This window comes from Aulonocara sp. 'chitande type north' Nkhata Bay, linkage group LG20 (assembly GCF_057382095.1).
Source record: "Aulonocara sp. 'chitande type north' Nkhata Bay isolate Kocher_YH1m ecotype deep benthic linkage group LG20, A_spYH_male_GT1.1, whole genome shotgun sequence".
In the NCBI taxonomy this organism is placed as follows: Eukaryota; Metazoa; Chordata; class Actinopteri; order Cichliformes; family Cichlidae; genus Aulonocara; species Aulonocara sp. 'chitande type north' Nkhata Bay.
This window is the reverse complement of record NC_141363.1, coordinates 22239180-22252120: the sequence shown is the minus strand read 5'-3', so window position 1 is coordinate 22252120 and position 12941 is coordinate 22239180. Positions and strand designations below refer to the sequence as shown.

The window sequence follows — 12941 nt, the reverse complement described above, 5'->3', positions numbered from 1 at the left end:
TTCTGAGTGGCATTGATAAAAACCTCTTAAATCTGTTTAATGTTCTGGCAAATTACCAGCATTTATACTGAATCCCAAATGAATTGACTCTTCCTGTGTGTCTGTGTCTCAGCTGATCAGGTGTATGGAGACCAGGACATGCATGAAGTGGTGCGGAAACACTGTATGGACTACCTGGTGAGTAGACGCGTCCTTTTTTCCTCCTCCTGTGTTACTCTTACAGTTCGAGTCTGTGTTTATAAAGTTTTTGCTTTTGGCGTTCAGATGAAGAACGCAGATTATTTCTCCAACTACGTGACAGAGGACTTCACCACATACATCAACAGGAAGAGGAAAAACAACTGCCATGGCAACCACATCGAGATGCAGGCCATGGCGGAGATGTACAACAGGCCAGTGGAGGTTTACCAGTACAGCACAGGTGAGTCGAGAAACAACCTTCATCGCCGTCAGCCAGTCGCATCCATCTAACAACCTCCTCCTCCTCTTCCTCCAGAACCAATCAACACTTTCCACGGCATCCATCAGAACCACGACGAACCAATCAGAGTGAGCTACCACCGCAACATCCACTACAACTCCGTGGTTAATCCCAACAAGGCCACGATCGGGGTTGGACTGGGACTGCCCGCCTTCAAACCTGGGGTACAAAAACCAAACTCGCTTAGCACATCAGACTGACTTTAGTTATCCTAAAAGTTGGGAAATCCCAGTTCTGCAAAAACACAACAAGTAACACAATAAATAAGTAGTAAAGCTCAAGAAAGTAGAGCATGACAGATTGGTAAATCAAGCGAATCAAGCTTGATTTTATACACCTGTGGCCAATGAAGTGTTTGAAACACCCGAGTTCAACGATTTGGATGGGAGAGCGAAGACTCCTGCCTAATCCACCTCCATACCATCAGAGATGCAGGCTTTGAACTGAGCTGCATGGTCTCTCGCCTCCATAGCAGGACAAAATTCAAGTTGTCTGACCACAGAACAGTTTTCCACTTTGTCTCAGTTCAATCTAAATGACCTTTGCCCCAGAAAAGATGGCGGCAGCATTTCTGGATCATGTTCACGTGTGGTTTCTTCTTTGCAGCTTTAACCTGCATTTGTTGTTTGAATGGCACAGAGAACAGGCTGTGTTCACAGACCGTGATTCCTGGAAGTGTTCCTGAGCCCATGCACGGATTTCCATGACAGAATCATGACTGTCTTAAATGCAGTGCCGCCTGACAGTCCAAAGATCACGGGCATCCAATATTGATTTTCAGCCTTGCTTTCTGCGCCAGAAATTTCTCAAGATGATGTACTTCAGCATGCAGAGTCCAGTTTTTTTGGAGACTGGTGAACCTCTGTCCATCTTTAGCTTTAAGAAACTCCGCCTCCCCAAGACGCGCCTTTTACACCCAATCGTGCTGCTTACCTGTTGCCAGTTAACTTAATTAGTTGCAAGCTTTTTCTCTCAGTTTAAACAGTTGACATGTTTTCTGTGTTGTATTGTGAATAATCGAAGGGTTTGCTGGTTCCAAATCATTGCATTCAGTTTTTGATTACACGGCGTCGGGGTTGTTGCGGTCTCACGCCGTCTGTTTAACGGGCCTGAGAACAACTTCTTGAAACATGCCGTTTATATGTACAGTAGAGGGGGCAGATCAAAGCCTACAAGTCTCAAACTTGGCAGGGTTTTTTGATGAAAACTGTCCTGTGAGTGCTGTTACGAAACATTCGTCTACAGCTCCAGCGCTTCAAGATTTGTGATGCAGAAACGTATTTTTATGTAGATGCATGCCTGTTTTCAGTTCAGCGACTCTTTGAAGGCGCCGTTTCCGTCTGTGACTCCATATCTCTGCTGCTGTGTGGTTTCAAAATGACAACAGAGATACGAGATGGTCTCAAATGGATGCTCAGCCCCCCTCTTTACACTTTATAAAGACGTACTGAGTTTTATCACCTTAGCTGAGATTGTCTGTATTAACCGTCCTGCAGGCAGAAGTAAAATTTATGAAGGACTTTAAGTTTGACACATTGTGCCTTGTTTTGTCTCCTTTTCCCAGTCACTAATAAAATCTGACCAAATCTAGGGTTAAAGAAAACCGCTGTTCTAGCTGATATTTAGCCTTTTAGCTCAGGGAGTTGTGTGTGTATAATAAATATATTTCCTCCTCCTCGCAGTATGCGGACCAGTCTCTTATGAAGTCGGCCATCAAGACGTCAGAGGAGTCGTGGATCGAGCAGCAGATGCTGGAGGACAAAAAGAGGGCGACGGACTGGGAGGCCACCAACGAGGCCATTGAGGAGCAGGTGGCCCGGGAGTCTTACCTGCAGTGGCTGCGGGACCAGGAGAAACAGGCCAGACAGGTGGGACGGGGGAGCCGGGCCATGAATATTCACTGAAAATTATTTGACTCAGAACTGTGTGCTTTTATTTCACTTTCGAGAAAAACCTGTTGTTCTAGCAGCAGAATCCTTAAACCATCCGCCCTGTTTTCGTAACTGCTTATGTAATGTAGGAATGTGATGGATTTACTTTCATTTTTAATGCTTTCAGACAAACCATACAGACAGATATGAATCGTGCTTTCAGCTAAACACCAACTCAGTCGATGGTCATTTTAAACAGGACCCACAGTTGGACCTGGAACAAAAATCAGATTGCCATAGGTGACCCTAACCGTCACTCACTGTCGGGGTTAAAAGGTTTTGAACCTTTTCACTTTAATTTGTCGCCATCATTTAAAACCCCACAGAGCCAGCTGGCTAATTTGTGCTTTTCTTTGAAAGAAAATTATACAGCAGTTCATATCAGGCCACCAAAACCATTTATTTACCTCATTCAGCCAAACGACAGATGAGCTCGTGCCACAGCGAGGCGACAACACTTCGACCGTGCATCCGTAATTTACAAGAGTCGCTGTTCCTCCTGCAGTAGCAATCAGACCTGAATCAAACGTGCTCGTCCAAATGAACTATAAACTGCGACTTTTGATGGATTGTGAGCCACACAGTTGCTTTTGTCGACCATGTATGTCAGATACAAAGACAAGGATACCAACTACCCATACCCATCATTTCATTCACTCTCCCACACCCGGTGTTTAGTTTGCATGTTCTCCGTGTGCTTGTCCCGGTTTTCCAGCAGAGCATCGATTTCTCCCGTCATAAAAAAACATGCTTGTTAATGCTCCCTTTGTCGACCCACTCCTGCAGGAGCTTCCTGGTTAAACAAATATAACTGATGGTCAGGTGGAGGTGTTTTCCACAGAGTGAGACGCCTGTGAAGCAAATTGCCTCAAATCCCCTTAATAATGAGTAGGGTTTTTCCTTTTTTTTATAGTCGGTAGTTTCACTTTGGAATACCAATGAAGGTCCTTAAAAAAACCAAAAAACACCAATGTTCAGAGTTAAAATATGAAGAAGCTGCTCAGCACTGATTTGTTATATACAGCAACGACTGAATTAAGAAGATGTAAAATGAAAGATGCAAGCAGTATGCAGAAAAACTGCTGGATATTTAAATCTGGAAGATTTCTTGTAAACTGCAGGCTGACACAAACCTTCTTCCCTGTTTCTAACAGAGATATCTGCAGCATTCAGGGGAAGTTTAAAGAGGAGCCACAATATTCAATTAATATGCTATATTCTGATAGATTAACAGGATATACAGTAAATCAGCTGGTTATTTGTGGGCCTGTAAAACAGAAGAAATAGCCATTTATATTTGAACCTACTGACTCAGTGACTTAAAAAGCATCAGTTCTGTCTGCTTTAAACCGTCCTGTCAAATAAAGGCATGAAAAATAATGAAAAAAATGTCTTAAATTCAGTTTAAGTGGATGAAACTTTGCTGGTGTAACAAAAACCAAAACTTTTCTCTTTTTTCAGCCTCGTAAGGCCAGTGCCACCTGCAGCTCGGCAACAGCGGCTGCTTCCAGCGGGCTAGACGACTGGAGCGCTCGGTCACCACGGCAACGTGACTCAGACCCCTCCCACTCTGACCTCACAACTCCCCCATCAACCAACAACAAGCCCCCTTCCCCTGCAGGAGCTGCCCTCATCCTGAGCAAACCCCCCTCCCCCTGCGCCCCAGGTATAACACACACATATGTACCTTGGCTCTAAGTCTGCACACTAAAACGTACCAATCTGCTTTATGAGGACTTAATTGTGTCCACACAGTGTGAGCTAATGTTTTTTCCTGACGTACCTGTATGTATCTCGGCCTGTGCAGGTCCCAGTAATCAGAGTCGTCACCATTTGGAGTACAGAGCCATCATGCAGGAGATGTCACCTACAGCGTTTGGTAAGCGTCACACACACTCATTCACACCTTTGAGGACCTTATTTTTTATACTGTGTGTTCCTGTGACGTGAGTCTGTCACACGGCCCTTTACAGGTCCATTCCATAGAGAGGTTCAGACTCCACGTTCACACATGTAAAACTGTTTGTCATTTCTGAATGGCCCAATCAGACTGCAAAAGCTGCAGTTCCTCTAATGGCCACTTGAGGAAGTTCAATCAGTCCCCACAGACTTCCATATTAATATGTCTAACTTTACAGAAGAAATAAACATGTTTACAACCTCATACAAAACAAAGTTTTGGCTTCTATGTATAATTTCTTTCTCCATGGCAACAATAATTTTTATATAGAACTTCCTCCCACAATCATTTTGTTAAGGCTCGAAGGTTTGGGTCAACGCTGGTTGTGCTTTGCTAGCTGTCTGCTAGGCTTCACATCCACTAACTGAAGTTTGTGCTGTTGGCACCTCATGAAGCGTATTTACGGAAATTATCTGACAAATAATATTACTTTAGAAAGCTGTCTGATAAAGATGGACATGGCCACCGTGACATCACCCACTGATCTGCATTTTGAAGACTTAACATTAGCATGCTGGTGTTTTGGAGCCATAAGTTGGATTTGGATTGTAGGGTGGAATACTAATTTATCAGCAACTGTAGTCATCAAGTTGTCAGCCATCAGCACAGACCTCCTTACAGTAAGTCATAATATTTGTTTGATAACTTAATTTAAAACTGCTCCAAAAGTACAAACAGTAAAAAAAAAAAAAAAAACCACGTCCAGTTCAGATAGCCACTGGCTACAGTTCCCTGTGCCTGACAGTCATGTGTGGCCATGTATCTGTGACTCAGCATTTAAAGCAGGTCATCCACTAATAAGAAAGTCAGGGGTTCATTCCTCAGATCCTCCACTCTGCATGTCAAGTGTCTTTGAGCAAGATACCTTGATGCATGCATCGTAATGTTTAAATAAATCCGCTTCCTCATTTATGAGGCATAGAAAAGTGCTTGTATGAATGTGTGTATGACTGGGTGAATGATGCTTTGTGGTAGAGTAGAAAAGTGCTACTCAAGTAGCCGTCCATTTACCATTTACTCTTAACCATAGCTTCCATTCAAAGGAAGCATGTGCATTTTCTTTGCACATGTGTAGAACAAATCTGGGTCAAATGCTGTTAGCTTAGTAGCATTAGCGTGCTAAGTTCCACCCTCCAGTCTAAATATGGTCACTTCTGGTTAAAAAAACCCATCAATGTCGAGGCTTCAGAATGCAGATTGTAGACACCAGTCGGGGGCACATTACAAATGGTGTGGTCCTAGTTTTGCAGAGATGTCCCTCCAAGGTGTAAGTTTCCTCCTGGTCCTCAGAAAGACGGCTATAACCGTACACTCGTGTAGCTGACAGTCACTTTGTTTACAGTCAGTCCTCAACAGGAAGCAGCTGAGCCGTGTGTGTGTGTGTGTGTGTGTGTGTGTGTGTGTGTGTGTGTGTGTGTGTGTGTGAGGACGTACATGCTGTTGTTGCTATGAAAAAACACACAGTTTTGTTGTTGTTGCTGTATGTGTAACAGTGTTATCACGTTTAACGCACAAAGCTGAATTCTGGAGTGTTTATCAAAGTACAAGATGATATTTAACTCATCAGGATGTCTCTCTGTGTGTCTCATATCAAATTGGCAATTACATGCAGAAACACACTGCATGTAATTGCCAATTTGACCCCATTCAATTACAGATCGTCTCATTTATGGCAAGTTTTTAATGACGGCTTTGGTTATGCTTCAGTCTTATTTTACAGTATAATAATAGCTTAAGCAGGATAAAACGGATATGAACAAAACTGAACTTTGAGGGCGTTGTTTGAAAAAGGGTGGGAAATTGCAGCATTGTTATTTAAAAAGTCACCGTGTTACAAAATGTTAAAAATTGCAATAATATCGTATCATGAGTGAGGTATTGTTATAATAACTGTGTCATGAGTATCTGAGTCTCCCCTGATCCTGCTTTGACTGTTAGTTAAACTAAAAAGACAACGACACGTTTCTGTCATCGCGGTGAAGTGGCGTCCACTCAGCGCTGCGAAATCTGTACGCCAGCAGTTTAAAACAAGAAGATCGTAAAGTAATATCAGGACCGCTTTGCTGAGTCATTCACTCCATCTACCTAACACACAGTTCAGCTGTTGGTGAGCCGTGATTTCAGATGTTAGTCACCGAGCCTTTGTAAAGTGGAACATACTGCATTCATGGTGCACACTACTTACAAGTGCAACACATTAACCTCATCTTCTGTCATATATGTACGGGCCACTGGTTCCTGTTTCTTTTAGTCGGGTCCCGATAGTTCCCAAAACCATGTTTGTGTCAACATGTATGTAGACACTGTTATTACTTATTTGAAGCGCTTTGGTTAGTGTCATGATGGTTTTTGGAGCCATGAGTGAAACATTTAGATGAGAGGGTGAAGTGTTATCAGCTAACTTGAACTTGCAAGCTGCAATTAAAGGACATAGATTCCTGCTAATTAATGTTATGTAACTGACTAATAACATAATAAAACTCCATTCGCCTAAAGTGAAGCACAGATGTCTTTGATGTTATGTTAGCACAGTTAACCACACCGCAGATGCGATTTTTTTTATCAGTTAGTTTCATTAAAAATGCTCTCAAAGACACCAGCAACACAAATATGGTGACAGTTCAGTTATTTCAATTGGTGAAAGCAAACTTTAGCATTTAGGAAGGAGCATCTACTTCGCACCTAAAGTGGCCTCGCCCCTAATTCTAAAAGATGCATGAGTTTGGGGCAGAAGAGTTGTCAGACCTGGTGGCTGTGGCTGAGAGGGGGGTCACAGAGTTATCCACCTCCTGTAAGGCTCAGACACACAGGTGAGACAGAGTCCTCAGGCAGATCGTTCAATGAACGATGTTTTTTTCAAAAACAAATCTCAGAGAAAGTCACCCTCTCACCTTGTATTGAACTTATGGTAATGTAATCAGTTAGCTTCAACTGGTGCCAATAAGTGCTGTCAAAAGCCAAAGAGGAAGAAAAGTTACAATTTCCTTCCAGAAGCAGTCAAAGTGGCAGAAACTTGAGTGGTTTTGTCTCTGGTTCTTGAATAAAACAAACTCCACCTGATAGCAGAGCAGCTATCAATGGGGAAAGATACACACTGTGCTAATATAAATTAAGTACATAAGAAATCCTGATATCGGGCTTGATTAAACTCGACCTATTCGCCTTTTACTAGAGTTGATCATTAGCTTATTTGTAAGTTCATCACAAGCTTCCAAACATGTGTTAATGAGTTTAAACTAAAGATGGGCAGACCGTGACCCTCCCAGAAGCAGCTCAACTGACAGAAACTTGAGTGGTGTCTTTGTTTGACCATTTTCTCCTCAGCTTTACATGATGAACAATGTAACTGAGAGCAGGGGAGATAAATGAATGCAAGTATTTCCCTGAGTAGTTCAGCTTTAAATATGCTTATTAGCATGTTCTGTTTATCAAAAGCTTCCTAACACATGTTAATGAGTTTAAACTAGATGGCCAGGCAGCGAGGGACCACTCCTAAAATTAGTTAATCAACACTTGAGAGTCATTGTCATCGTTTGATCAGTTTCTCCTTGAGAGTGTAACCAAGAGCAGAGGAGAGAAAGTTCGGACTCACTGCGCTGAAATAAAACTGCTGCATGTAAATTGGTGAAATTACATGAACAAATTTTGGTGTCTTGTGTTCATTTGAGACTCCGATCAACAGCAGGTTTCACTGACCACATGTTTACTGCCGCATGCTCATCTTTAATTGGCCAGATAAAATTCCCAAGCGATTAGTCATAAAAATAAAGTAAATCTTTGTTTTTGTGTAAAATCTCACTGCCCTCTGCTGTGCTTCTGTGTCACCTCCTCCAGGTTTCCTGACACGCTCACAGCTTTAGGAGCTTCGTTTTCAGTGGTTCAGAACTTGTTTGTTTTTTAAAGTTTAAAGTTTTGACACATCCCGGTGGAGCTAGATGGATAGCGGTGTGCATTATCGTTTGAAAGATATTTGTTTGTGTTTATGGCAAATGCCAGATTAATGCAACCGCAGCAAAAGAAGTCACAACTGCAAAGATAGAAATAACAAAGTGCTCTGTAACAGCAGCACTCAAATCGCCGCAAAGTACAAGCAACACATGCCTGGATTTGTCCAGCAGAGATGGACCAGATGGTCGTTCTGCAGGCGGGAGACGTCCCGATCGTAGTTGGTCGTATTCGCTTTTCCATCACCTCTCGGGACTTGCTGACTCTCGTTACTGTTGTTGGCTGTTGTTCCTGCAAACTCAGGGAGATATTTAAAACCTCATTACATTTGCTCTGATTATCAGAAAAGAAAAAGACAAAGTTGAAACCCTCTCTGCAGGAGTAGTTTTTCTACCAGCATCAAACTACTCAAAGTATAAGCATTATAATCATTTCCTGTAAATCTGTTTAACAACTATCACTCTCCCTGAATTTTCACAATAGACTGCAATACGTTCACCGTTCACAGCTGATAGACAGCCAGCTTGATTAACTGGGAACTATTCAGCTTTTGTCAGAGCTGATAACAAACTGTTTGTGCATCAAAAGCTTCCTGACACGTGATAATTAGCTTAACACCAAAAGATGGATAGACAGAGACTGAGCCCCACTCCCCAAAAATAAAGCAGAAACTCTGACTGGACGAGCTTTGTCTCCATCTGACCAGAAGCTACAGACACACTGTGAGACTAACACAACTTTAAATGAGGGCGAATGACACTTTCACTGTGTTGAGCTCAGTCATTTAGGTAAATAGCATTAAGTTGTTTTTAGTGTCCATATGTAGTCTTCAAACTGATTTCCTCATAAAAAACCACTGCAGGACGTCACATCTGAGGCCAGCGCTCAGTGCCCAGCTTATCCTTATAGTAACCGATACCATTCAGGGAATCGTGCTTCATTATTTTAGGCATTTTTGTTAATGTCACTGTTTGTTGCTCTGCATCACCTCCTCCTTTCTGACACTTTCACACCAAACCTGAGGGGATTTTTCATTTCTTTTGTGGCTCAGCAGCCACAGGTCTGTCACTTTAGGCGTTGATTAATTCAGCTGTTTGTTAATTGAGCTTTAATTCAATTTTGACAAACTTATGACGACCCGAGCTTCTTTGACCGTGACCTCATCTGCTTTTTTTATTTTTTTATTTTTGAAAGAGCCTCTTGTCTTTTTTGACACGGTGCCCTGCTTTGTCCCTTTGGTTTTGAGGCTTGAACAGACCCGAGCACCCGAAACCTATTCAGGTGTCGTTGTCAATGTCTCTGGCTTTTTATTAACACCGTTCACGCTCAGCGGGTGTTTAAGATATGATTTTTCAAACTTATGATGTAGAGCAGCAGTCCCCAACCTCTTTTGCGCCACGGACCGGCCATTAAGGTGTCACGGATAAATACAACAAAATAAAATGATACGACCAAGACAAAAACGGTGGTATTCTGTAAATATATAATAAACGCGAATTCACTGTGTAAGTGTGTTTATTATTAGCAGCGTCCTCCTGAAATGCACCAACAACATTGAGAGTAACATCCTCCTATCTGCCCCTTAATGCTCTCTGGTTGCTATGGTAACGCCTAAAAATGTCTTTCAAAATAAGACACAACTACAACACGGGAAAAGACCCAGAGAAACAGAGTTAACAACAAAAACACTGAAAACCATAAATTTCACACCCGAGCCACAACTCTCGCGGCCCGGTACCAAACAACGCATGGACTGGTACCGGTCTGTGGCCCGGGGTTTGGGGACCGCTGATGTAGAGGACAGCCCATGGGCTCACACTGCAGAGACGTTTGGTCAGTTTTCATCGCGTTCCTCCTGCCATGTCACCAAATGACACGATGAGCATTTCAACTTTTACTGAGAACATTTTGACCCCATACCAAGTCTAACATCGTGTATGGCTAAACATGAAAGCTTATTATAACACCTGGGAGAACAGCCACACTGTTAATTTTGCTGGAAATAATTTGGACTGTCTTTAACTCTCAACACTCCCTCTGTCTTTGTTTGCATTGGGACCTGAAGGAGCATCTGCACATGAAAAAGGCAAATGATGTCAGACTTAACGAGCAGATCATGTTGCAGATAATATCTGGGGTGTTCATATTAACTGTCACCATCATAAATTAAACCTTGCGCGCTAAAAGAACCCCAAAGTGCTTCAGACTGCTGTGAGTACTGTCACAAACAAAAAAGTACTGTCCCTCAGCTGGCTTCCTGAAGCTAGCAAATGAAGTAAGGTTTGTTTCAGAGTGTGAGAGTTTTGATCTGAACTGCAGAGGTGGATGTGAGCAGAGCAGGTCTGTGTATTAAAAGTTCTCATATGTTTTGTGTGTTTGTGTTTCAGGCCTGACAGACTGGGAGGACGACGAGATCCTGGCGTCGGTGCTGGCGGTGTCTCAGCAGGAGTACCTGGACAAAATCAAGCACCAGAGCGCCGCCATGCATCGAGAGAGAGAGCCATCACCCGACAGCAGCTGATAACTGGCCCGATACGCACAAAACAAAACAAAAAAACGCGCACACACAACAACAATGACCCTTCAACCCCAGCATCCCAACCCCACCATTACTCTCCTGCCCCTCCCCCACTTCACCTCTGACCCACTGAAGGAGCTCCACCAGGGAAAAAATAAAACATCCAACAATGATGCACTTTTTTTTTTTTTTGGTTCCTCATCGGCTCATATCTCTCTGTTTCCACTCCGTCGACTCTCTTCCCTGCTTCCCATCTCACTTCCTCTTCCTTGCCTCTTTTTTTTTTTTTCTGTCTTTTCGTTTCCTGGTTACCACTCGGACGGAGCTCGGTCTTAACGCTGACTCGGCGTCAGCTGTAATTTGTACTTTTTGACATTTAAACATCGTTCTGGGCAGCTTTGAATTTTAATCCTCGTGTTTAGGGATGTACTGAAATATTGGCGGGAGATCTGCATCGCCTGCTGCCGACCTTACTGACTGCCGTTTGACGGCGTTCAGCGACGACAGCGGCAGACGTTTGCGCATTTGTTTCACTTCAGTTTCGTCCAGGCTAAATGTATAAAAAGTAGTGATATGAAGAGCTGAAAGACTTTAAGTTTTGATTCAGTGAGTTTTTTGTTGTTTTTATACAATGAAGGTTCCTTTGCATAAATAAAATAAAATAATTAATAAAAAACTTAAATAAACAAACATTGGTATCAGTATCAGCTGTAGGACAAATTGTACTTGTAAACATTGGCCCAGAATTTTGCAATCGGTACATTTCTACTCTTTGAAATCAGGCCGTTAGCTCTGCAGCTAACATCATCATTGGTTTGAATGAAGAACGCTAATCAGAAGTGGGGGGAAAAAATGGCGGCCAGTTGGTTGTTTGTGCGTCAGGGTCCTGGAGGCTAACGCAATTACCTGAAGTCTTACACCACTAACAAGCTATATTTACAGTTAGCTTAATTAAAGAAGGTGTGTTTGTTAGCTTTTTTTTCCCTCCCCACTTATCGTAGCACACGTTATGCTAGTTAGAATTGTTTCTTTGGCCCTTTTGTTACTCATGCTGGTAGCCATTCTGCGTCAGGGAATGACTGCATTTTAAAACTTGATCATGCTAATCAGGATTGGAAATATTTAACAATGTTAAGGTTAAGTTAGCATGCTCGTCCGTGAGCAGGCTATCACTTGAAGTCTTACTGTTTTAAGGCTAGGTCATTAGCAGCGCTGCTAATAAACGGAGTCGCTGTTAGCTTAGCAATCAGTAGCAAAGTAGTAATTTTTCCTTCTGGCAGTTGTTTTGCGTGAAGATTGCTAGTCCCATAATCATTGTGTTTAGGCTAAGTTACCCAAAGTCTTTAGCGAGCAAGCTATCACACAAAAAAGTCTTATTATGTTTTAATGCTAGCTAAGCTTAGCTTGGCTGTAAAAAGCCAAACCAACCCTCCACCGCTACTGGCGGCCATTTTATGTCGACACATTTACTTTCTAAAACAGAAAAAGCGCCCCCAGCTTCACGGCCTGTAACATCCCCCCACAACCCATTCCTCTTTTTGTCTTTCTCCTCTTCCTCCTCTACCTTCATCATCATCATCGGACTTATTTAGCTGCATGTTTAATTGACCACGACCAATATCATCATAGAGAAAAGCGTAAAAAAACCAACAAAAAAAACCAGAGAAAAATAGAGAGAATTGTCATACTTATCCTCTTAATGATTGATTACTGTTGTTATTATTAATAATATAAGTTTGTTTTATTTTATTTTCTCGTTTGGGATGAAAAAACTTTTTCTTGGAATAAAAAGAGGAAAATGTTTCTGAAAAAATGTGGTTTCTTTTTTCTTTTCCTTCTCCTTTTCACTAAAGTGTAGCCAAAGGCTACATTCACACTGCAGGCGAAAGCGCATCAAATCTGACTTTTTTGACCCTATGCGACCCATATCCGATCATGGTGTGACAGTGTGAACGGCACAAATCCGATATTTTCAAATCCGATCTGGGTCACTTTCGTATGTGGTACTGAATCCGATACATATCTGATGTTTTAGAAAGCGACCGCTGTTTGAATAGTCATGTCGCATTAAATCCGTCTTTTACGTCACCGACACAAGACAGACAC

The 12941-nt window shown here is 42.3% G+C and overlaps 1 protein-coding gene across 2 annotated transcripts in view; it reads left to right on the top strand.

Annotated features, from left to right (window-relative positions):
- Positions 1-12648, top strand: part of otud5a (OTU deubiquitinase 5a) — a 39358-nt gene extending 26710 nt beyond the window's left edge. For both annotated transcript variants that reach the window (XM_086276621.1, XM_086276618.1), the window contains exons 3-9: positions 113-177; positions 265-421; positions 497-645; positions 2164-2349; positions 3874-4078; positions 4220-4291; positions 10705-12648. In XM_086276621.1, the coding sequence (XP_086132747.1) occupies positions 113-177; positions 265-421; positions 497-645; positions 2164-2349; positions 3874-4078; positions 4220-4291; positions 10705-10838 (968 nt within the window). In that variant the 3' untranslated portion in view covers positions 10839-12648. The remainder of the gene's footprint in view (positions 1-112; positions 178-264; positions 422-496; positions 646-2163; positions 2350-3873; positions 4079-4219; positions 4292-10704) is intronic.
- Positions 12649-12941: the final 293 nt, after the last annotated feature.